This window comes from Pseudopodoces humilis, chromosome 19 (assembly GCF_049639895.1).
Source record: "Pseudopodoces humilis isolate 2021_Gansu_Grassland_sample_001 chromosome 19, ASM4963989v1, whole genome shotgun sequence".
Lineage (NCBI taxonomy): Eukaryota > Metazoa > Chordata > Aves > Passeriformes > Paridae > Pseudopodoces > Pseudopodoces humilis.
The window spans coordinates 984,891-1,010,594 of NC_142218.1; the positions used below are offsets into that span (position 1 = coordinate 984,891).

The 25,704-nt window shown below is 42.4% G+C and overlaps 1 protein-coding gene across 3 annotated transcripts in view; it reads right to left on the bottom strand.

Moving 5' to 3' along the window:
* The window catches only part of NCOA6 (nuclear receptor coactivator 6), a 43,756-nt gene extending 18,688 nt beyond the window's left edge, over positions 1-25,068 (bottom strand). The window contains exons 1-10 of one of the 3 annotated variants that reach the window (XM_014260788.2): positions 25,032-25,068; positions 18,279-18,381; positions 13,032-13,195; positions 12,654-12,928; positions 9,415-9,570; positions 8,732-8,854; positions 7,202-7,330; positions 5,473-6,288; positions 2,633-2,779; positions 572-1,691 (exon numbers count right to left, since the gene is read on the bottom strand). In XM_014260788.2, coding sequence (XP_014116263.2) covers positions 572-1,691; positions 2,633-2,779; positions 5,473-6,288; positions 7,202-7,330; positions 8,732-8,854; positions 9,415-9,570; positions 12,654-12,888 — 2,726 coding nt within the window. In that variant the 5' untranslated portion in view covers positions 12,889-12,928; positions 13,032-13,195; positions 18,279-18,381; positions 25,032-25,068. The remainder of the gene's footprint in view (positions 1-571; positions 1,692-2,632; positions 2,780-5,472; positions 6,289-7,201; positions 7,331-8,731; positions 8,855-9,414; positions 9,571-12,653; positions 12,929-13,031; positions 13,196-18,278; positions 18,382-25,031) is intronic. The other 2 variants (XM_014260789.2, XM_014260791.2) reach the window with 2 other exon arrangements.
* Positions 25,069-25,704: the final 636 nt, after the last annotated feature.

Consider the following 25,704-nt stretch of genomic DNA (forward strand, 5'->3'; position numbering starts at 1 on the left):
GTGGGGTTTTTTCCTTCCTGATCTCTGCTAGGCCAGAAGGACCAGCACTGGTTGGATTTGTTAATCTCATACCCAGAAAGTACCACATTCTTCCCTCTAAATTCTAGCTGCAGCTTCAACTAAGAGATAAGTCCAGCTCAATTCTAGGCAGAAATGTGTCAGGACATGCACATGATTCAGGAAACAATTCCCCAAAATCTGTCCTGCACACGTTATATAGAGGCTTCTAGTTCTTCTGAATGTACTTCCCACCCTTTGATCGTGGCTGTCAGCCTGCTTAAAAAAGCCTCTTCCAAGGGCTATGGCACCATGGGCCACTTGCTAAACTTCCTTCACCCAGTAAAGGGAAGGAACAGTGCTGGTAGAATTTGGTTTATAACTGAGTTTGGATATTTGCATGTTAGTTTTAATCTTGAATAAACATTCCAATGACAGACTCTTGAGAGAAACTGCTACAACATGAATAAAATACAAGTCCTTTCTCACCCATTACTTGCTGATAAAATATTGACAAGATGCCTGTGGAGTTTCTTCATGCCCCTTATAAAAAACACTGTAATAGTAAACCTACGTTGTTTGTTCTAGCTGTTGATTATTTTTCTTCTTCCTTGGAGGCTTCTTCTTCTTTGGCTTGTTGGCATTCTGGTTATTCTGTTTGTTGTTCACACCAAAGTGCCCTGCTGAGATATCGCTCTGGAGTAGGTTAACCAAGAGCGGACTTGTGAGCGTCACATCTTTATTGACAGGAAACACAGGGTTCTGCCCACAGGAAACCTGATTCCCATTGGGAGTTCCACTAAACCCTGTACTGAAAGGCAGCCCATGGCCAGAGAAGTGACTTCCTGAAGCACTGCTGTTTCCTTGCATTCCTTGCATATGAGAAGGCACCATGTTTGGCTGCTGCACAGGAACCTCAGGTAACATCTGTGTCAAGTTCCCATCGTTGTTTGTTGTGGTTGCAGTATCCCCAAGTTGCTGAGAGATGTGAGGACCAGGTCCAGTGGGTCTTAAAACCTGCCCTTGAATTCCCATCACCTGAGAAGGATTCCCATTCACGGGGCCTTGCTGTGCCATCATCTGCCCAGTGAACTGCACCATGTTTCCTTGTATGTTTGGGGTTGGTCCTCTCATCAGTTGAGCTGGCCCCGTCATAACATTGGACTGGTTTTGAGTATTAAAAGGCTGCTTATTTCCTTGCATCTGAGTGGTCATCATCTGTTCCATCATTGAGTTCTGCTGTAGCAAGACCTGGCCCTGAGGTCCCATCATCTGATTGTGTGTGGACATCATCTGCTGTCCCTGCTGGGGAATCATCTGTTTGGGTGGGGTCATCCTCTGAGGAGAGGGACCAAGATTTTGGTTTTGAGGTGTCACCATCATTTGTCCTTGTGGCATGAGCTGAGTTCGAGAAAGTATCATCTGGTTTTGAGGGTTCAGTGATCCCTGAGCCTGAATGTTCACCATCTGTCCTTGAGAGGACACGATTTGCTGATGCATCCCCATAAGCTGGGACTGTGGTCCTTGCTGAGGCTGTCCCTGCATGTTGCCCATGTTAACCTGTGGCACCCCACTAGCACCAGCCTGCTGGTTGTTCATATTTCCATGAAGTCCCATTAGATTGGTCTGCATCATATTTGGTGGGCCATGTGCTGCTTGCATCTGAGTTTGAGGAGGTCCAGATCCTTGGCCACCTTAAGAAAATAAGAAGAAAATACCAGTAAGAAACTAATTGAAGTGGTGCAAGAGTTTTCACACCTTTAAATGTTGAGAATTCCAAAATTGCTTTCCTCCCTTTTCCAATAAACTGGTGTATCTCATACATTTGCAGTCCTGGGATGCAGAGTTTGATGCTATAGGTACATGTTAGTTGTCAAAACAGAATATTGTACATATTAAAATAAACACTTGGACTGGTACTTCTGTCTCCCACTGCAGAAGACAGAACAGAAACTTAATTTCAGTTGCTCTCTGCACCTAAGTTTGAAAATCTTCCACAATGTCACCTGACTCAGCAGAGTAATTCCTAACCAAAATGAGCTTCCCTGAGGTTACTTTATAGTAGTTAAAGAATAAATGCACACAGAGTACTGATGAAGTTACATCATCAGGGTACCCAGAATCCAGGCAAAAGAGTAATAATTGAGTTGTTAAATGGAGGGAGACATTTGTGAATTAAAGATTCATTTTCACACTTTAAGAAATTTTCAGACTTCTGAAATTTTTAAAGGAAGTAACAAATAGTCTTTTCAAAGCAGAGCAGTATTATTTTTCTATTCTGCTTCTAAGATTACACTTTTTTTTTTCTAGTCAAGAAGTTCCTTTTGTGTTGTATCTTTATTACCCCTTGCCTCCAAACTTCAATGCTGCCTTCCATTCAGTTTCTCAACAGCTGCTTCTGAAGCCCAGACCCACAGCCCTCATCAATAATATCATGGTCTTGAGAAACATGAGCAGCCTAATGCTTTTCTTTTCCCTATCCAGCACTACACCAGAGTGCGGCTGCAATCCCAGCCAGCAGCTCCCTGTTAATAGCAGGAGTTTTATGGTTTGGGACCCATGTGACACAGGAAAAGGCATCATGTGCTACAAATGGCAAATGGAAAAGCTGAGGAACACCCCAGTGCAGTCAGACCTGTGTGCTGCACGTTCTGGCTGGTTTGCAGCTGCGGTGCTCCGCTGTTCCCTGGTGTTCCTGGAGCTGTGGAGGGCACCTGACCTTGCAGGAAGTTCTGGTTAGCCTGGCCTGCAGGGAACCCCGGGGGGAGCCGCTTGGGCATTCCTGAACATGAGAATTTTCTGATTAGTTAGTATGGAAAATGGGAAGAAAAAAATAGACAAAATCTATAATTGGAGAATACCTTTGAGTCTGTGCTGTCGCATGACAGGTTTAGGCAATTGTTTTTTGCCAATATACAAAATTCACTGATGACATTTATAGCTCTTACCTGTGCAATAATTCTAACAAATTACTATGACTAATTTTAAACCATAATTTACATACAAAACTTACTACCCAGAGAAGGTGAAAAGTCCACATTTGGCCTTTTAGAAACCAGAAATTAAAAGTAACATGGTTTGCTCCTTTCTGCTCTACTGCATCTCTTAGCACAAGCCCTTAATTTATTCCATGTACACAAACAGAAATAACTGGCATTTTTGTTAGTGATGTTAGTGATGTGCTCACCAGCTCTGACACACCAGGCACACACAGTCATCACTGCTGCTGTGTGCACACACTCAAAGGTTCTTTTCATCCCAGAGTGTTCTGAGGAACCCCATGGTTCAGTACATCCAGAGGTTCTGCTCATTCAAGTAACTCTGCTATTCCTGCTGCAAGAGCAAGGAATTCATTGAGACCCTTATGTGGCACAATACCCACACTTTGGCACATCCAAACATCACTGCTGCCTTGGGACAGAGAGAAAAGCCTCCCCTCTACCTGCCAATGTGAGCAGCAGCATGGATGGATTTCAGAGTATCCATTTCTTTTTAACTCACTGTCCACACAATGCCTCAGACTTTGAACCAACCCTGCCCACCACTCCTTTTATTTTCCTGACCCAGTGCCAGAATGTGACTTCAATTCCTTCTGCAGTTACAGCTTTCTTGTACACCTAATTTTACTGCTTGTGCTAATTATCTGGTCTTAGGTTGTATAATATTTCAAGGTAATCAAGTCTATAGGCCAAACACCAAATATATCTGCAAATACAGGAACAGACTTATTGAAACACCACATCACTGGACTCCAGCTTTACTTTTGCTAAACTTTCAGGGAAGTTTTGCACATAGGAATGCTTGAACTGAGAAAAAAAGAAAGTGTTAGCTTGGCCTATTCCAAATCTCATATAAATTCTGATTTGCTAAATTGGCTGTGTGAAATGCAAAGTGTATGAATGCATTCATTTACACCAAACATTTAAATGTAAGGTAGCTTAAAAATGGAAAGATTTATAATGACAAATGAATATATAAATTGCAGCAAAGGATGAGCATGCACAGAAGTCAGGCAAAGATCTCAGCAGTGAGAGCAACACAGCTTTGCTGAAACCAAGGAATCCTATCTCTTAACATCACCTGAGGATCCTATCTTAACATCACAGCAGGATTGTTGATTTTAGCAATGAGGTCTTCAATAAGACCAAATAACATATTTTGATAGTTTATTTCTGGTGTGACTTTTAACTCAAAAAAATTGAGGATTGTTTGTAGTGGGTTTAGACCTGTAGTAGGTTTGTAGTAGGTCATGGCTAAGATTTCTGATGGGGACTGAAACTGATAGGGCTGGTGAGACAAAACTGTAGGGAAATGTGACTATAATAAATAATGAATAACTGCTTCCAGATGGAGACAAAATAAGATACACCAAGTATAAGGCACTGGCAGATCCCAAGAGAACCTTGAAAGACAGAAAATTCATCTGAATTCAAACGAGACCCATGGTACAAACAGTGAAGACAAGAAGTTTGTCCACATCAGTAGACCAAGAAACAGGAATTTTTACAGTGTTTGGACAGATTTTGGATGTACAACATGAGAATGCAAGACACTAGAATGTGTGTGTAGGTGCACAAAGAATATGGACCATATTTTTTAAGTACATGAAGAAATAATTCCAAAGGCTTCAACAAGAACTGGCATATGGGACCTGAGAACAGCCATCTGAGAGGAAGATGAACAAATGAGTGACCAAAGAGAAGCATGAAAAATCTGCATGAAAATGCAAAGGGGTCAAGGGGAAAAAACCCACCAAGGACAAAAAAGAGATCCTGGGACTGACAAAAGTAATGCTTTCATTGTTAGAGAAGAACTCTAGGAGCAGTAAGGAAAAAAATTGAGTGCATTGGTCCAAAGAGAAAACTAAAGACAACATAGCCAAATGAGAAATTACAACATCCCTTAACCTCTTAATTTTAGGATAGGAAGTACAAGAGCATGGTAACAATAGCTCTTGCTTCTTTATATGGGAAGAAACTGGTGACAAGAAGAAACATCCACAGCTTAGAAAGGAAGATGCAAAACAATGCTTCACTTCTGTAGTAGAAAATGTAAATGGTGATAGAGGAAGCTGAAGAGAGAAAAGACGTGTTTTCATTACACTCTCACAAAAAATCCTCCCCTTTCCTCTCAGAAGGAAAAACCCCAAACCTAAACAAAATCTCCACACCAGCTTTTAGCATCCTAAGTTTGCTTAAAGGCACCAGAAGAGCTGTCAACAGGATGACTGGCAGTAATAAGGGCAATGTATGCAGCAACTCCTCCCTGACCCTCCAGGCATCTCTGTGACACTGCAGGACAGAGACAGAGTAGAAACCAAGTGATGCTGATGCTCTTTCACCAATACCCACCTCATACTCTCTCTGTTCATTGATTCTGCCTCATAAAGGTTCTTTTCAGAACTAACAGCTACAGTAGTTCTAGACACTTTATGTTTCTTCTCCTTTTAAAATAAAAGGTCTCAGTACTTCTTACCTCCTAAACCAGGGTGTAAACCTTGTGGACCTTGGTTTTGCTGCTGCATCACCATGAAGTTGGGGGGTACATTCCCCTGTTGCACCATAGGATTACGACTAGGAGAACTGACAGGCTGCTGGAATCCCTGGGGAAGAGTGCTACTCTGGGGAGGCCTTGGTCCCAGCTGCTGCTGTGTCTGGTTAACAGTTGGAGATGAGGCAGGAGAGCCCTGCTGGAAGGAGGAGGGAGAAGAAGCAGGAGACTTGTTGGTCAGGTGGGGTTGTTGTAGTGGTGTAGGAACCCGCGAGGGCCCTCCCTGAAGGCTTTTCATTTGAGGAGCAGTAAACTGGCCAGGATTGCTCATCTGGGGAAAGTTTGAGTGAGCCTGGGAAGCTTGCTGGCTTCCAAAAGGATATGGAGGTGGAGGATGAGTAGGAGTTTGTACTGTTGCTAGAGATGGTCTTGCTTGAAGCTGCTGCTGCATTTGTCCAGGCAAAGGGGCCTTTTTCCAACCCTGGTTTACTGTCAATGTACCCAGTGCTCCCTGGGTTGGAGGAGGCTGAAGTGCTCCAGAAGGAAGCTGGTTCCAGCCAGGGGGAACTGGAACCTGTGCTGGTGAAGAGAATGAAGGTCGAATACCCTGCTGTGGCTGCTGATGTGGCTGGGGAGGCCGATTCTGCAACTGCTGCTGCTGCTGTAGCTGCTGGAAGTTGGCTGAGTTCATCTGCCTGTTTACAGGAACTGACTGCATTGAATGGAGCTGGGGAGCTAAAGATCCAGATGGATGATTTTGTTGCTGTATATTTAGCCCAGATAAGAGTGGGTCCATTGCATCTAATAAAATAGCAAAGAAAAATAATTACAAAAAACCCCAAAAAACCAACCAACAAAAAAAAAACAAACAAAAAACCCCATAACTCTACCAAAAGAAAACCCAAAACAAGCCCAAACCAAAAACAAAAAACCCCCAAATCTTACTGTAGACAAAACCCATCCCAAAACAACTAAGGCTAAATTGTTTGCCTGCATTTTTTTACTCTGCATAAAAATTCATATTCCAGAGAAGCCAGGTCTTACCCATTTATATCCTTTAAAATAAAGCACAACAGCCCCACAATGCTACAGACTGATGTGAGCCTTCTACACACTCAGAACTGCAGAATCACAGAGTATCTCAGCTGAAAGGACCATAGTCCAAATCCCTGCTCATAGCAGGATCACCTAAAATTCAACCACAGGACTAAGAGCACCATTCAGACACTCCCTGAACTGTGTCAGGCTTGGTGCCATGACCACTTCCCTGGGAAACCTGTGAAGAATAAACCCCAAACATTCACACCCACCAGACCCCCAATCCTTAACCTACCAGTCTATCTTACCCTTCCTGAAAAGAAGAGAGAGCACCAAAATATTCCTGCATCTTTGAACTAATCCTTCTCTTACGTTCAGCTAAACATAAAGCTCAGTCATGACAGTTCAGGTGCAAAAATACCATTGCCATTTCTCAACACATTTGAACAAAATACCAAGCACACTAGTGACTTATTAGGCACCCAAATAATCTGAAAAAATTTAACAGATTAAGGGGGAAGGGAGGTTTTCACAGAAAGTGTAGCTCCCAGAAAGGCAGTGCAAATGCCCCAGAACAATTCTGGAGTACCCTCATGAGAACATACTCAAGCCTGTGTGCTGAAGAATAAAAGTTTAAGAACATTTTCAGATCAGTATTATGACTAAATTTTACCACCTGGCTGTGAGGAAGGCCGAGGTGTTCGTGGCTGCAGCTCAGCACTAGCACCACTTGCCACCATAGAGGAGGCCACATTTCCACCCTGGGACATCATGACAGCTGCAGCATTGCTCATTCTTATTAAACCTTAAAAAATAAAAATAGAAATGATCAAGTCTTGCAGTTACATAGAGAAGAATTTTAGAATTTTTCTTTTAACAAGAAAAAGTATATTTGTCTAAAGAAATGTAAAACATTTCTTTAGACTTCAAGAATTGTTTATCCAAAATAACCTGGGGACACATCTCTCTTTCTGAAAGCTCAGATTCCCTGGTATCAAACAAACAAGTTCAGGTCATGCTGTAGCTCTTTCTTTAACACCAAATTTTTAGAAAGAGTATAAAAGAAAACATTACTGACTCATGAATTAAAGTGAGTCTGACCTACCACTGAAAGCACCAAGTGACAAGATTGTATCAAAGCCATACATGTAACTCAAGCTTTTGCAAAATCTGAAACTAGAAAGTAACTGAGGTGTTGCAAGAGAAAAAATTCAATGTTTCACTTCCAGGGGCTGTAATTTTCTAAAATGATTGCTATTGTTGCCGCGTTGGTTATATTGCTGTTATGTAGTTGACCTGCAGACAGGAAATAAAGGCTCTGATTGGCCCAGTGGAGAGTAGAGCCCTTCTTTAAATGTTTTAGACTTTGTTAAGGACAAAGATTTCACTACTGTTTAATAAGGCTTTTACAAAGTTGAAATGTTCTTTCTATTCCTTCTCCTCAACAGACACAAATGCATCTTAAATAAACTGACCAAAATGCTCCTGGTTCAATTGCTTTAAATCATATTTAATAAAATATTAGCTATTTATTTTGCCTTATGATTCAGGTACTTTAATAAATTAGGTAGTAGCTTTCTCTGTAAAAATTCTTCATCAGATTTGAGTTTTGTAGTTAAAAATTCCGTATGAATTATAGAATGCTCGAAATAAACTACACCTTTCCACAAAAATTCCCTCTTTATGATCAGTTCTCAAAAGTTTATCAGAAAATAAGGAGAGAGTAACAATGACAATGTCCGTTCATCCCATAATTCTAATGGACTTAATCTAAGTCAGTTTATTGTACACTGAATAAAGACTTATGCACATTTCCACAGAAGGAACCAAACAGCACACTGAAAATTCGTGCGTATTTCAAAGTGAATTCACTACACTCAACTCATCTGCTTCTATAGACTGTATGGAAAAAGCCCAAACAAACCAACTAACCAACAAAACCCCAAACCACCACACCCTGGAGATACCTGAAAGCCAACTGATTGGCCCTGCCAAAATCACTCCAATGTTTGTGGGACACAGTGCACCCAACAATTCATTTACATAAACAGGACACGGTTTGACAGCACGGAATAAGAACATACATTCATTTAAATGGCATTTAGAATTCTGAAACAATAGTTGCTGTAACCAGCGGAGTTTCATTAGCCCAGTAGTGTATTTTTGAGTGTCTGAAGCACCACAAAGAAGCCCTGAGGGGGTTTACCTTGCCCTCCCTGCATGGGGAATCCCGTGTCCATGCGCATGGCGGTGCTCGCTCCCAGGGGCCCGTTGATCCGAACATCCTGGCTCCTGCTCTGGGCTAAAGCCAAGTTGATAGCACCTTCCCCTAAAGCAAGGCACAGGTTGGGTGAACAGGAGAGACAGAAAAGAACACAGACATTTGCAAAAGGACACTTAAGAGATGCCAAGGAAGGAAGAACAGGCTTCACCTCCACTGTGCACTTTAGAAGGACACTTACACATCACATCACTCTTCTGGATTTCAGTTTTAAGAAGAACAAATTTCATGACAAGCATTATCTGCCCTTGATTTCATCCTGAGGGTGCTCCTGGACAATGTCCAGAACGGATATGGGAACTGTGAAATCCACTGAAAACTTGTCTTAAAGAAAGCCTCATATGAAACAACAGGGAAAGAAAATCAGCCAATTCTTTCCTAGTGAACACACAGAAAAAAATTTTCAGGTGGGTTTCTGGTGCCTGGAGCATTTCCAGCTTTCATTTTTATAATTAGTAAATTTTATTCTTGAAAGAATAAAAGTCTTGAGCTATCTTTTTCACTAAAGCCAAAGTAGTAACTTACAAGTTTTGCAACGTTGAGTACAAAAAATTGCTTTTTGAGACTAAGTAAATCTGAGTTTTGGAAGCAGATTCTGTGTGAAATACCTTCAATCTGAACTGAGAGAATGCCCAGGTCTCGGAGCTGTTGGTTGTTGTTCTGAGCCAGGATTCGCAGCCGCTCGGCAGCTTCCCGGGGGATGTTGAAGGTGACACGAACGCTGTTCCAAGGCTCTATCTTCTGCACTTTTAACTTGTTGGATTCTTAAAAGAAAAGCAATCCAAGTTAATACAAAGGCAGTTTTTAAACATGTCTGATGAAACAACTTGGTTAAAAAACTGAAAAAAATTAAAGTGTATTTGGCTTTGAAAATTGCCAGTGCTTAGTCTCAGGTACAGGAGATTTTTCCCCATACAGGTGTACAGCAACCACTGCTGCCAAATCACATCAGGGATTTTCCAAAAAATTAGCCATAAAAATACTACTCAAATGATAACCAATGCAATAGACAACACAATCACTTGATAGTACTACTCAAAATTTGAAATACTCTGTGGATAAACTACTTTGGAAGAAAATATCTAATAAAATAGATTTCATACAATTATAGGTATTAGGTTTGGGTTGGAAGGGACCTTGAAGTCCATCTCATTCCACCCCCTGCCATGGCAGGGACACCTTCCACTGTGCCAGGCTGCTCCAAGCCTCATCCAACCTGGTCTTGGGCACTGCCAGGGATCCAGGGGCAGCCACAGCTTCTCTGGGCACCTGTGCCAGGGCCTGCCCACCCTCACAGGGAAGAATTTCTTCCTAATACCCCATCTAAAATCTAGACTCCTTCATCTTAAGGCCATTCCTCCTTGCCCTGTCCCTCCATCCCTTTTCCAAAGTCCCTCTCCAGCTCTCCTGGAACCCCTTTAAGCACTGGAAGGGACTTTGGGGTCTTCCTGGAGCCTTCTCTTCTCCAGGTGAGCACCCCCAGCTCTCCCAGCCTAGCTCCAGAGCAGAGGGGCTCCAGCCCTGTGATACAGTACATTTGTGAAACAGATGAATGTGGGGAAAAACTGACTACAGGAATGAAATGCTTGAAATATTTGCTCTACAAATGCTTGTAAAACAATTTTCTTTTTTTTTTTTTTTTTTAACAAGACACCAGTGCCAACAGACAACAGACTCTTAGCAATATTTCATTGATTTCTACCTCATTACTTAACTTTCTGGGTATTTTAAATCCACTGCTAAAAAGCATCTCAAAGTCATGCAAAATATTTACTTGTAGGTTTTCTGAAAACCTGTTCTACAAATGAGTATTTCTATATAGATCAGTGGTTCTCAAAGTAACAGCAGGAAGGTTCAGCAGTTATGTTGGATACATTATCCAAAGTGATACCTACCTAAATGATTGCTACAAAATACAGGATAGTTAAAATATATAGCTTTATTTATATAACTAAATATAATTTATATTATTTAAATATTTATATATATTATAAGTAATATATAAGTAAATACATACTATAGATATAATTATAATTATAACAATAATGTATTAAATAATAATGTTATATATTAGATATAGTTATATATAATATATAATTATATATTATAGTTAACTATGTATAATACACCGTTCTATTATTTAAATATTTATATATATATTATTAAAATTTGTATTAAAAATATAGCTTTATATATTTCCAGTTCCTATCTTTCTGTAAAGAAAAGTTCCTCTCAAAACAGAAAGTATTGACCCAAATTTTCATCAGCCAACTCCTCCACTGTAACCTTAGATTTACTAGATATTTGCTAACTTTTGGAGTCTGAAAATCATGTTAGTTAAGAATGCCAACACTCATTCCTATTTAGGAAGCTCTTGTTCACCAAGTCTTTTTTGCTGCTATAATAATGGAATTATTAAACTCATTCTTGTTCTGACTATAAACCTGGTTTTGGCTGGAAACATAGCAGGAGGAATTTTAAAATCCCCTTTTGTAGAGGTTTGAAAAATCCCATATTTTCTGTTATTATTGTTCCAATATCTTATGTAGAAAAATTATATCATCAGTTTCAGTATTTCTATGTATTTGTACCCAAGTTTCTCATTTTTCAAACACTGCACCTGTTAGTAAATTTTAAATTTTTGTTATTTACTAACTCCACATTCAGGATTATCCTATTTTGCTCTGAATCAGTTTAAATAACTTCTCACATGGAGAATATTCAAATTAATTTGACATTGATTTTAAAAATTCGCTTTCTCAGCTGAGGTCTGAATCGTATTTATTAATCCTGGCATTAATATTTATAACAGACTCAGCGTGCAGATGCCTCTATGTAACAAAGATGACTACATGCAGTTATAGATTGAATTTATTTCAAATCAAAAACCACTCTATCTGTGGTATTATACATAACCCTTCACACCAGTAATGGTCTGTTAGTTTACATCTCCTTCCAACTGTTTGTAAGCTACAGCTCAAAACTGATATTTCTTCATAGTGTTTTTGTCTTATCCCAGCTGTCCCAACACAACAGCAAGAACCCAACAAACTGATGCCAGCTGACCACATGGACAAAACTGAAAGAAAGGACTAAAGTGACAAAATAATTCAGTCTGGTAATTGAGAAGTAATGTGTGTTTGATACTGTTGAAGGAAACAATCAAGGCTACCATGATGCATACCTGAGCAGCCATCAGTAAGCAGGACAAGACCTTTTGCAACATGCTCAGACAGGGGACAGACAAATGTCTTTTTCCAGATCTAAACATGCTGGTAAGAGATGTCCCTAAAACCTGTTATCACTGACTTGCCCTGGAGGTGTTCCCAGAGCTGGGTGAGCATTCAGAGGTATGTCAGGGCACTACCCATTCCCCAAAACAAATCAATCAATCAATCAATCAGTCAATCAATCAAGTAGGGTAGGTCAGAAAAGGGCAGTAATGTCACAGGTACTGGAAAGTGAACCCATTCTCAGATGAACTGCAGTAGTTTAAATTGGACAGTTTGGGCAGTAAAACACATCTCCTGTGTGAACAAGCCTGTTTCCACTTTTGTATACCACAGCCAGGTATAATAAAGGGACATGAAAGAGAATAAAACCAGGTAAAATGTGGAAACAGAAGAGAAATTAATCAACTTGCTAAATAAATCAGTTTTAAACAACAAACAGCTGCAGACACTTGTAGTCTGCATTTCTGAGAACAGCTCACAAATTCACTAAGAATAACCCAAATAAATATCATTACAAATTAAGTAGCTCAAACCCAATATAATCTATTTTTTGTGCAAAGTACCCTGACTATGTAAATAAGCATTTTAAGGGAAGTGACAAGAAGATCCATTACCCATGTGTAAAAGTCCAGGCACATTCTCCAGTATGGTATCCAGCTTCTGCTCAAAGTCTCTGTCACTTATATTTCCTTTAAAAGCTACAAAGATTGTGGAATCCCCAGGAGCAGCCTCCTGTTTCAGTTCATCTTCCTCCAGTCCTGAATCAAAATCCACCTCTAAGTCTTCCATAGCTGAGGAGTACAAGGAGGCATATGTATCTTTTAAGTTAGGTAGATCATCCAAAATCATTGTTTCCAACAATGGGAGCCTGTCAGACGTCAAGGTGATGCTTGGAAGGGAAAAAGAGAATTATAATACATACAATAATAATTGCATAAGGACATTAACAGCTGCTTTCAATGGCACATTTGGTCATTGACAGAAAAACCTACCTGATGACCCAGTGTTGGGCTCTGTGAGACCAACTGTGTGAGGCTGAAAACGGTGGCCATGGCAGTGTCCAAGCTGTTCCTCCACAGGGACAAACAGAAGGGGGTTCCAGGCAGAACTGTGCTGCACGTGACTTGAGAAGTATTCCAGTTGATCTAAAAGACAGCTAGAAAGGAAGGTAGAGGATAAAAAATCAGAGGGAAATTAATTATATTCATTTCTGTATCACAGAGGGGGAAAGCAAGCACCTGGTACCAATGCTGCAGTGCCTGTCAGGAGACTAAATCTCATAGCAACAGCTGAATTATAGTGATAGGAAGAACCACCAAATTTATTTTAGAGACTGCAGAGGCAATAGGTCCAAAGCAGTAGGAAAGCCACAGCACATTTTTACCAGGAGAAATGTAGCATTTGACAAATATTTTACTCACACCCAGCAAAATCTCAGGCATACTATGCCTACTTTCCTAAAGTTTGTAAAGATTTAGGTGTTTTCAGCTTCTTATGCACATAACAACTTGAAATCTGCTCCCCCTGTCACAGCCCACAACTCTCATCATGCCCCCACATCACACTCAGATAAGAATGAATTCAGTAAGTCAAGTCCCACACCTGATGGATTTTACTTAATAAAATGTCTAAACTTTGCAATGAATTTTGACATTATGACATTAATCTAAGCTGTTACAGAAGCAAATCTGTGATAAAATTATCCCTAAACTTACAGTGAATGCCACCAATGTTAAGATACACTGCTAAAAGATTCAAACCATCTGTAGAAACAGCCAAAAAAAGAGATCTGTTTGACCACCATTGTCAAAATCAAATCCATTCACCAGCCAGGACTGTCAAGACCTTGTAACTCCAAAGCTGTGGGTACTTGGGACAACCTGTCCAGAAGGTTTAGCTCAGGACAACATACCCTTGAACGGGACACAGATTAGGGTTTTGGCAGAGGTTCAAGTTCCCAACTCAAATTAAAACCGCAACTTTCAGATTCAAGGTGAGTTGCAGATACTGGCCAGAAAGCAGCCTTTTCTAATTAAAAAAAAATCTAACAATGTTAGATAAGCACAGATTCAGCTCTACACTGTTTGCACACTCACACAAGGCTGCTGAAGGGACAATATTACAAAGGAAAAATCAGGGACTTGAAAGTCACAAACTCCCCTCAGCTTTTGGTCACGTCTCTATTCATACACTCACTATATTAACATAATACTGGGTTTTTTCTCCCTTGGAACCCTACCCCACACCAGGCAATCCAACAGCACTAAGGAACAATCCCCTATTTTACGTGGAGTTACTCTCTCATCCTGCAGCACCAGCCTTCATCCTCAAATCTCAGATTAAAAACCAAGTGAATTTTGTCTCATAAGCTCTTCTGCAGTCCTGCATCAGAAAATAAGTTCAATGTTTCACAGGTATTGATCTATTTCCATAGTGCTTTCATATACCTATTATTCCCATGGAAACTTTAAAGATGGGTAATAGAGAAATAAATTTCAAAAATTCATTACCAGGTGAACACAGAGATAATTAAATCTTTTTTCTTCCCCCTTTAGGCTTTGTATCTAAATTACTGCTCTGAGTGTTTGGCACCTCCATTAAGGCAAACTCCTCCATTTCATGTCAATTGCCCAGATAATGAGAATCACAAGATGTTTTAACTGATTTAACTATGACAAGATGTTTTAACTGATTTTCACACAATTTCTTGGACAGGTAACTTCCTTACCCAAGCTGGCTTTACACTAACCAGGAGAGCCGTCCTTCTCCTTCTGCATTCCTACATCTTTCATTCCACATCCACTGACTCCAGGGAGAGAGGAGCTGAGAGTCCTACACAAATGGCCTTTTTAATGACCAAACACAGCCATTCTGTGCAAGGAATGAGGCAAGCATCCTGTGAAATATAAGCACTATATTTTGAGGAAAATGACATAGAACATTATTTATCAGAAAAGTGTGAGTAATTTTTTTAGGGAGAGAAATCTCAGCTCAAAATACAGGCTCCTACATGTTAAAAAGGTACAACTACTTGGAGGTGATGGGGTGTTACACCTGAAGCGAGAAACATGAGTACATCTGACAATCCCTAACACCAAAGAAATAAGAATTTACTTACAAGAACACAAACATTTCAAATCTTTTTTTTTGAATGGAGATGTCTGAAGCCTCCATCTTCCCTGTTTTAAGAGCAGAAGACCCCCAGATTCCTTAAATCATGTTTTTTAAACAATTCATAAAAATACTGCAACTTAGACCAAATTTCATCAACCTCATCTGAATGTGCTAAAATCTGACAGGATTTGTTGAAGTTGTGGCCCTTTGTAAACATGATAAAAATTGAGTTTTCTAAATCCTAAAGGACCACAGGCCTTGCTTCACTTGACTCAGAGAGTCATGGGAACGCAGGGATATTGTGAGTGAGGGAAACAAACCAAGACCAAGCTTTACCTCCCAGATCAGCACATGTATCTACAGCTCACTTTTCATTTTTTCTCTACATCATGCTCCTTAAGGATCTCTGCTATATTCATCTGCACTCTTCCCCTCTCAAACACACGAAATTTAGTCCATTCCTATACTCAGGTATCATTTATCTCAGGTATGACATGAGAAAGTGGTGATTTGCAAAATTTTCCTTTTCAGGCAGTGCACAGCACACCATGCATGTCAGAGCAAATGGATCCTAGCTGCAGTGTCCTAACTTCTGTAATCTCATGGTTATAGGGTTGCCTTCCATAAATCCTGAGCAAGCACTTGACCATAATTAGCGGGGTACCTTCCCTCAACATTCTTCCATACAAACACAAAAAGCCTTCAGCATAAGCACAGAGGTAAAACACTGCTCATTCAACAATCCATGTAAACCAGAACTCCCAGCAGGTTGAGAAGAGTCTCTGATGAGTAAGAACCACACCTGAACTGATGTGCACAACCACAGCAACCAGAAACTCAAGCACCCATGCCCACTGGGCAGTACAAGGTTTCTGACCATCATCCTTCCTTCAAAAAGCACATATGATCCTGTCCCTGCACCTGCTCCTTTAGAATTTCCAAATTAGTATTTCCCATTGTACAATTGTTTCTGGAAACTCAGAGCAAGTCCAGTGCTGCCACATGGCAACCATTTACCCTCAAACTTGGAACTGGCTGCAGCAGCAAAACCAGTGTTATGCCTCTTTATTATAAAGTTTGTCTTATTCAGTACAGTCTAATTAATAAAAATATCTAACTGAAGAGAGGTGGGGATAAACATCCAAATAATGGACAAATAGCCAAAATAGCACCTGCACTGTTGTATGAGGACAGGAAGTGGAAGAGTTTGAGCCATGAAGACCAGAGTTTCCAAGCTGAAGGGCACACCCTGGGCTGCTGGAGCCAGGAGCTCCCAGGCACACTCAGCTTATGGATAAAACAACTAAAATGTGCAAAACAGAGACTCTTCAGAGGGAGAATTCCCATGGGATACAGGATGCCACAGTTGAGACCTGGGATGATGGACGGCTGAGGCACACACATACCACTGGGAGCCCCAAGGCATTTTGTTGTGCCCTGTGTTGTCCCCAGCAGCCTTACAGGCAGCCTGCACAACAAACCCAGCACCACGTGGCTGGACAAGGCTTGGAAAATCCCATCCAGACCCCAGAAGAGATGGGATTAGAGCAAAATCTGAAATAGCCAGTTGTCACTAACTGGGGATGTGCTGAAAGCTCGCAGGTTCTGGAGTACCTGGAAGTGCTGGTCTCTGGAGTGAAAAAACAACACAAAGGGAAAAAACCCAAACTGATATCCTGGTATTTTTGACCCAAGGTTCACTCAACTAATCCAAACTTATGTCAATTTGACTCTTGAATAGAATTTGAAATTTCTTGCCTTTCTTTCCCCTATCTATTGCACTACACAGAGCACACAAAGCAAACCAAGGCTTTGTCTCGCCACCTGCCCCGGATTTTCTGCCCCAGTCTATTGATTTACAAGCTTTTTCATGTATTCAAAATAAACACTTTCACAATTGATGTCATACCAGAACCTGCACTCTCCCAAAACAAATAAAAAGTACTAGAATCATGCTCTACATCTCAACAAGTACTCTTCCAAATTACACAAAAGACTGGGAAGGATAAAATCAGAAGGAAGGATGGATTGATGATGCCCTTCACTAGCAGATGGCACAAACTGGCACTAAACAGAGTCCTCATCCTCACACTGACTATTATTTAAAGCTGCAACAGGGAAGGGAAAGACATGAAGTTACAGCCAAATCCCTTGGGGAAACCAGAATTGAGAGTGAGGAAGAAAAGTCTGAGATAGCAGTAGCAATGTAATTTCCAAAGGATTTAACTTGCATTTGCTGTCACTGAAAAAATAGTTTTCAAGCAACTTAACAGCAAAAAATATCAGGAATAAAGGATATCTTGGATAATACACTTTAATGTTTTCTTCTTCCCTTGTTTTAGATGCCAGTGAGAAAGATACGTAGAGATTTTCCTGATGGGAGCCGAGGATGTTCAGCATTGCTAGACTATTCCTGAGAGGAAGGCTTTCTTTAATCTGTAACATGCACTTGCACACAGTCACACAGGCTTCACACAGTTTAAAGTGTAACACCTATAAATCCCAGAAATACTGATCACAACACTGTATCTACTGGAGATTTGTTAACTTCAAATTTGTATCATCCTCCTACAACTGCTTGCTTTGTTGCCCAGCATAGTGATCTTGGAACTTGTTAAACCTGAGCAATGAATAAACCTAGACATCCCACATCCATTCTATGATACAGTGATTAAAATAATATAATGGTTTTGGAAAAAAAAACCAAACAAACCAAACCAAAAACCCAACAAAACTTTTAAACAAATTCTAGGCAAGTGTCATATAACAATATAACATAAGGAGATTAAATAAGGCTAAGAATCACTGTTATAATATGAAAGAATACCTAAAAATAAACTTAAATATGCACTAAAGTTTCCTCTAAAACAACTTAGCCAGGGTTCCAGTCATTTCAAACTTGGTTGGTGTTAGATGAATGATACCACTAAAGCATCTCAACTGCTCTCCTTGGGAGGAGCAGCCACAAGCCTGATGGCAAATACCCCTAACCCTGTATGGCTGAGTGGGAAGTCAGCTCTGGAGCCAGCCCACCTCTGCAAACACACACAGCAGTGAGGACTGGCAAGAGGAGAATGTATAAAAACGAGAGATATCCAGATGTATCACATGCTCATTTTACCTACCAAAACAAATTTCACAACTTCAGTATTTTGGGGTGTGCAACAGGACTTCAGGTAATTCCAGGCTGGCAAACATGGTTAAACAGCAACTCCCAAATATGGAATCCTGAAAGAAAACCATCACATTTCATCAATGATGCAAAATAACAGAAATACTGAACATACTGGTGAATAGCTCCATTTTTAATATGCAGTTTTGAGAAACAAATGCTCTCCTCAGCAATGTAAAAAGCACATATTACTATATTCAGATTCAAACAGCAAAACCTGAGGAGCTTGAAAAATCAACCTTTCCTTACAGGCAGAAAATGGAATCCTTCCTTTAGCTGGAAGTGACATTCTATTCTTCTAAACAGGGCAAGTTTTATCTAGAATAATGTATTTATTTAAGTCTTAGGACAAACTCATGTAGATTAAACTAATCTTCAGAACAGAGAAACTGGCACAGCCAGGATGTCCCTCAGCTCATCCTGAGTAGGCACCTAAACTGGCTCAGGATAAGCTCATTCCAGAAGCACATTTGCAGCCCACAGGACCACCTCAGACAGACATTGGTGCTGCAGCTATTCCTAGCCCCTGCTCCTGGTCACAGGCTCACCAAGCTGCACTCCAGCTCCTGGCACCATAAAAACACAGCAGTAAAGCTAAATGGCTTCAGGACAACAAAACACCGCCCCTCGAATCAACGGGATTTATAGGCACAGCCCAGGGGTGGTTCTCAAGGAGATTTTCTGCTTACATGCATGCCTGCTCATCAGTGGGGAAGCAGATTGCCTAAAAACAAACAGGGGAAGCAGAAAATGGAAGAAGACTCAGAAAGAAAAAGCAGAAATTTGTTGTCCTCTATCTAGACAACAAAGCAAAATTGCTTTAAAAGCCTTACTGTGCTGTAGCCTGTGCACTTTGCACCAACCCAGCAACTCAGAGAGAAGGAAAGAGGTTTTACATTAAATCACATCCCATATGCTTTGCAGCACTTTTAATGGTCATCTAACACTTTTCAATCTCTCGTACCTTCTTGTATTTCTAAGTAATTGTAACTCAAGAAGTGTAGCACCAAGTTGAAGGCCCGATGACTAAACCACAAGCAGTGACCTGTTTCCAGCTCTATGCACCTGCATAAATACCATGACCAGACACCAAGCTGAGGAGCAAAATCAGAATCTGATAGAGGAAATTTTAGTATTGTTGTATAAGCCAAAACTAAAAAAGGTTTTCACATTCTACAGCAGATACTTCATTAGTTCTACTTTTTCCCCCTTTTCATAAAAGTCTAAAGCTGAGTCTTGTAGCAAACTGGCTGGTTACCTCCAAAGCCAGGCCAAGACTTCACAGGAAAGGCCAGGCCTTGGAAAAGCTGTTTTTAAGGAAGCCTCCAATGTGCAGCAGCCAGTCCCCATGTTGAGTTCCTGTGCCTTAGCCCTGCAGGGTGAGGGTGATTTTGGCTAAAGGGTGGGAAAGTGGAGGGGAGAAAAATCTTCTGAACTCCTTGGTGCAAGGAACCAAAGGGTTTTTGTTCCTTCTGTTCTCCCTTCTGAGTGTCCCTCATCACAACACCCAGCTGCTCCAAAGGAGGACTGGGAAAGACAGGCTGCGTAGCACTTCTCAGTGAGAAACTGAGGATGGTCAGCCTGGGCTATGGGAAGAAGAAGAAAAAATACCTGCTACTGTCTCCATTCCCCTTGTGCACATGGGATGAGACCAAATTTGGTTAAGGAAAATAAGAAATTAACACTGGTTCATTAACTCCAACTTTCACTACAGTAAGTTATCTGACAGACCTGGACACTGAGCACAAACCTTAGCAGACCCCAAGGAATCATAGAAACAGCCCTGTGAAGTGTTCCAGCTACAGAAAGAGTTTTATTTAGAGTTTATACTTTCCCAAACACAAAGAAAACAAACCAAGTTAGTCTCCAGCAAGACAGGCTTTGTTCACTCACACTGACACACAAGTGGTCACCGCTCCTCACACTGGTCTGCTGCACTCCCGTAGCCCTCAAGTGTAAAACACTAAAACCCAAATGCTTCCGACAAGGAGAAAATTACAGCTTGTTATAACACACATGACTCTTGGCAGTGATATTCTGATGCAGTCTGACAGCAGTTTAATGAAACATCAGTTTGTTAAAGTTTCATGAAGTTTGCTGAAAGCCCACGACTCAGGCCAAGCTGCAATGAACACGCCTCAGCTGAGCCATTCGGTTTTATTCCAATAGAATTTGACTGCTGAGATGCTCAGGACTGCTCTGAAAAGCAGGATAATAACTCCAGAATAAGTAGCTAAGTTAGCCATGTAGAAATTACCCCTTTCAGTAGCTGAGATACAAACCAAGGTATCTACCAAGCAAAAGGGAAATAGGAATCAGCAATTCTCTTGGAAGCTGCAGTCTACCCAGCACAATATTTGCTCAATCAATTCCCATTAGCTGAGTTACTAATTTCCCATGGTAAGGATATTGTCATTTGGGAGAAGATTCACGCTGTGAATACAGACAGAACTTTGCAGTACATAACTTTCCACAAAGATCCACCAACGCAATCAGCAAAAAAATGAGATGCTATTTAAAATCAGGAGCATCTTGACTGTATTTGGTCTTGCTTTCAAAAGTTATGAAAAAGGCCTTTTCAAGTAGCAATCTGTGCTCTGTGTTACAACAAGCTTTATATTTAAACCTGAATTTAACTACTACCAGATGTTTCTGGGCTGGCACACCCCACAGGTGCTCCTTTATCACCAAATTCTCACAGGGCTTCCTAAACACCAATACAACCAACCCAGAAATCCATGTGATCATCAGCACTGAACTAAGGTTTGACTGAAAACTGCACCTTCTGCAATATTATTCCTTCTTACATCTAATAAATATTCAGGGAATCTTTTAAAATTCTGAAATTATATAAAGGATGAAGGAAGAATTGAAGCTGAGACAAACAGCTTAAAAGTAATTCTTTGATAGGAGACACTCAGTATCAAGGACATATCAAGGTTTTCCTTGACCAAAAAACTAATCTTCATATAATAGAAGTTGGTACAGCTTTGGTTAAAATCAAGATTATTCTGAGAGTTTCCTGATTGTATAAAAACTTACAGTTTATTTTGTGCTGCTCTGGGCTTTTGGAAAAATCAAATTTCAAGTGTTATTTATTGTCATTACTGCCATTAAGAACCACATAAGCAGCTTAGGACCTTCTGGTAAAATGTGGATGCAACAGAACCAGAAAGCAATGCATTCTTACAGGGATGAGAAGAGCACTCCCAAAAAACCCTTCAAATAAACACTTCACCATGCATGGCAAGGGGTTGGAATGAGGCAGTCTTTAAGGTCTCCCCCCAACCCAAACCATTCTGGAATTCTGTAAATGCAGACCAGAGGCTTAACCTAGTCTCTGTGAGCACCACACAGAAACCACAATGAGAAACACAGGACCTGCTGCATGGTTCTGGCAGGTAATTTGAGTTTCAAAACAATAAAAATTACAAAATTAAAATAATTTGCATAGAACTTGGAGAATTCAATAGCATGCATTTTTGGATATTTGGAGGAATAACTACATGATGCTCTTTCATCTAAAGCTAAAGACTAAAGCTTGAGGTCCCATATATGCAACTGAGCATAAGCAACTTCCTGTCCCAAATTTTTGTTTTGATACCAATATTTAGACATGGTACCTTTATTTAGGCAAGGTATCATTCATCTCCTGTACTTTTCTATTTTCATACAAATCCAATCCAAAGCCCTGGGTAGGGCTATGCTTCAGGGCATTCATACCAGTTGGAGAAGCAGGCAACTGGTCTCAGTTCCAAGAAGAGGATGGCACTCACAAGCTGTGGAGTCCCATGTGTCTCCATCCCTCACCCCAGCTCCCAAACCAACAGCACTGTGACACACACTTGTTGCCTTTCTTTTTCTCCAAATGCATAAAGAAGGGTTATTTACTGAGTGACAGCCTCAGGGCTCTCACATATACATGACCAATTCAGTACTTATTTCTATTTTTGATTACTACAGCTGCAATTTTTGATGTGCCATTCAGCATGCAGATGGGATGCTGTTCCACTGGATGGAAAATGATTTCTTAATTGACTGAGAAAAATCCCCAGCTCCTGGACCTCTGGAAAACTTCCACTACCATCCTGCATAATCCAAAGCTTACATTAACTTTAAACTCCAGCAGCATCACTCTAATTAGCCACGACACAAGACAATCTAAGTTTTCTTCATCCTCTTGAGCTAAACCTCCAGCTCTCCATGCAGGAACATGCCGACTCCGTGGCTGAATCGCTGTTACCTGCAATTAATGGGTGGCTCCTGCTGAAGAACAGCAGTGACCTGCTCTGGAGGGGACAGCAGAGTCTGTAACAGTGTCAAGACAAACACAAAATATCCTCAGCTCCAGTAAAGCAAAGGTGACTTGCTTGTCTGGCTGGTGGAAACAGAGACAAGCACCTGGAGATGGAAAACACCCTTTCAGATGAAGCATCTTCTCTGCTGCCTCAGCTCGGTATCATCTGCAGTTATTTCTCCTTCCACTGCTGGCCCTTACCTTTTCCCAGCCCTACGCATTCTTTCTCATTCCTTCTGCTCCAGCTGTGCATTAAGGATAAAGCTTATGCTTGAATGCAGTTTTTCCAGCACTGAGGGTCAAATCCTGCTGCTCAGTGCCCTACATGCCAGCAAGCCTCCTGCTCCCTCACACCATCCCTGCACTGCAGCTTTGCATTTCTCAACAGAGACCACAGGATTTTGAAAGATACCCTCATTATGCCTTCTGCCCTTCAGAGGTTCTCTAGTGACCTATAAAATTTCACCATTACTGTTACAGCCACATTAACTCTTCAATCCCTTCAGCAGCAAACACTTCGCCAAATCTATCAGATTTAGTGAGTCTGTGTAATTGGGTTGTAACTCCAGCTTCCATCCGAAAGCAATCACTATGGTACTGGAAAATCAAAATATACTGCCAATTTAAGGTTTAGTTATCATGTTGAAACACTTAACAACTCCCACAAAGGCAGGAACCTTTGTTGTACTCAGGCAGCACAAAGAGTGGCATTACAGGTTTCAGCAGAATTTACCTCCACAACCTGTATTTTCAAATATTTAAGCCACTGAAAAATGGAAACACCCAGAGCTCCAGATGCACAAGGACCTGGAACTCTTTGGCTTCTCTACACACAGTTGTTTCTTATGTTAGAGAAGCACATACTTTTTTACTAGAAAAATGTAAAATCATTCCATCACCTGGAAATCTGTTGTAAAAACCTCCTTCCTCTGAGTCCTACAGAAGGACAGACCCTGCAGAGAGAACTGGGGGAGAGTGCTGCTGGGAGATTTCCAGTCAAATCCAGTGCCTAACAGAAGACCCTTCCTTGTGTTTAAAATACCAAGAAATGTAATTCCTCAACTAAAGTTCGGGTTTGTGTGCCGCCCCCCATGTTCTGATCTTTCTTCTCACAGAAGACTCCAGACACAATGTTTCTGTGAAACATTTCCCCCTGGAGCCAGGTAACTTTCAGAGGAAGCCACACGGCTCAGTTCTTAGAATCTCTAGCAAACACCTCAGTAGATACTTAGAATCTCTAGCAAACACCTCGGTGTTTGTTTCATGCAGTCCCCAGGCCGCAGACCTGGCCGTTCGGAAAACACGCCTTGAAACCTTTGTTTCTCGCTCCACAAGATACATAGAAAAGCTGGGGCCATTTGCTATAACTCGAAAAGAGCTACCAAATTCAAAAGTTGTGGTTATCACACTTGGTAACCTTTATGGAAAATACCAGATTTGTTCTTTGTGGATGTTTTCACATATAGGAAATACTGAAAGGTGCCTTAGCTAAAGAACAAGTCAAAACAACACACAATAATTATAAAACCAACAAGAGGCACGGTCCTTCTTCTAAGAGAGGTTTTACTACAGTAAAACATCTGAGAAAGATTTTACTATAGTTCCCAGTGAGGGGAATGAACAAAAATGTGTCTATGAGGAGGCTGAGAGGTCATGGAGACACAAACCTCATGAAGCTGCAACCTGCTGCCAGGATGCAGACACACAGAAGAGCTCTGTCCTTCCATTCCCCAAAGCAGCGGGAAGGAATCAGAGCCCTGAGCTTTCTGAGACGGTTTTAAAGTAGCTGAAATTTAGAGAAACGCAGAAATCACACGGAGGGGACGAGTGAAGAGCCTTTTTCCGACTAGTTTAAGAGTCACCGAGGACTCGAACAAAAGCGAAACGTCAACGCGCCCCGGCTGACACGGCACAAAGCCGTCACCGCCCGCATGAGGTCAGGGCTGAGGGACCGGGCTCACACACACCGGCCGGACCGCAGGCAGCTACCGAGTCTGACAGCGCTGCCGGCCCGGCCGCGCTCCCTTCCAGGCCGGCAAGGCCGGGCCGAGCCGCGGCCTGGGAGCGCGGCCGAGGCCGAGCGCGGGCCGGGCAGGGCCGGCCCCGTGCCGGGCGCTGCGGGGACGCAAGGCCGCGAGCGGGCGGGCTCTGCCGGCGCCGCGACTCCGCCGCGCTCTGACAGGCTCCTGCCGGGCGCTCCGGCACCGCCGGAACGCCGCCGGCGGCCTGGGCCCGCCACCGCTCCGCACCCCGCCAGGCCCCGCCACCGCTCCGCGCTCCGCCAGGCCCCGCCGCCCCTTCCCCCGCGCCGCGGGCTCGGCCTGCGCCCCGCCCGGCCCCGGCCCCGGCCCCGGGGCCGTTGCCGCCGCCGCCGCCGCGTCCCCACCCCCGCCCCGCCCCCCCCCTCACCTGGACCCGCCGCCGCCGCCGGGGGCGGGCGCGGGGCGGGGGGGGCGCGCGGGGCGGGGGCCCCGCGCGGCCCGGGCCTCCAGCGCCGCCCCGCCGCCTGCGCAGCGCACGTGACCCGCGCGCGCCTGCGCCCGAGCGCGGGGGCGGGGGGGGCACCGCGACCCCCGGGCCGGCCCCGGGGACATCGCGGGGACACCCCGGGAGCACCGCGGGAGCACCGCGGGAGCACCGCGGGAACACCCCGGGAACATCCCGGGAGCACCGCGGGGACACCGCGGGAACACCCCCGGGACCCCCCCGGCGCTACGCGGCAGCCCCACCGCGCCCCCCGCCACAGCGACCCCGCCGCGGCGGAGCTGAGCCCCCGCCGTGAGGGGACCCGCCGTGGCGGCTGCTTCTGGGAATGGGAACAAAGTATCTGCCGGGTGAAGCCGAAGAAAAAATAATAATTGTGGCCTTCATAGGAAATTTCTGGGAAGTGAGGTTTTTAATTCGGACGAATTTTAATTTAGAACGTTTCATCCAAAGGTTTCAGACTCTTCGAACATCACTGAATTATACTTTTGTTTTACCAGCGGGGGGATGGGGAAGAAGCCAGGGAGTGACCTGGTATGGACTCAGTAAAGGCCACAATGCTGAATTTTAATTAAAATCCGTTGATGTGATTAATGAA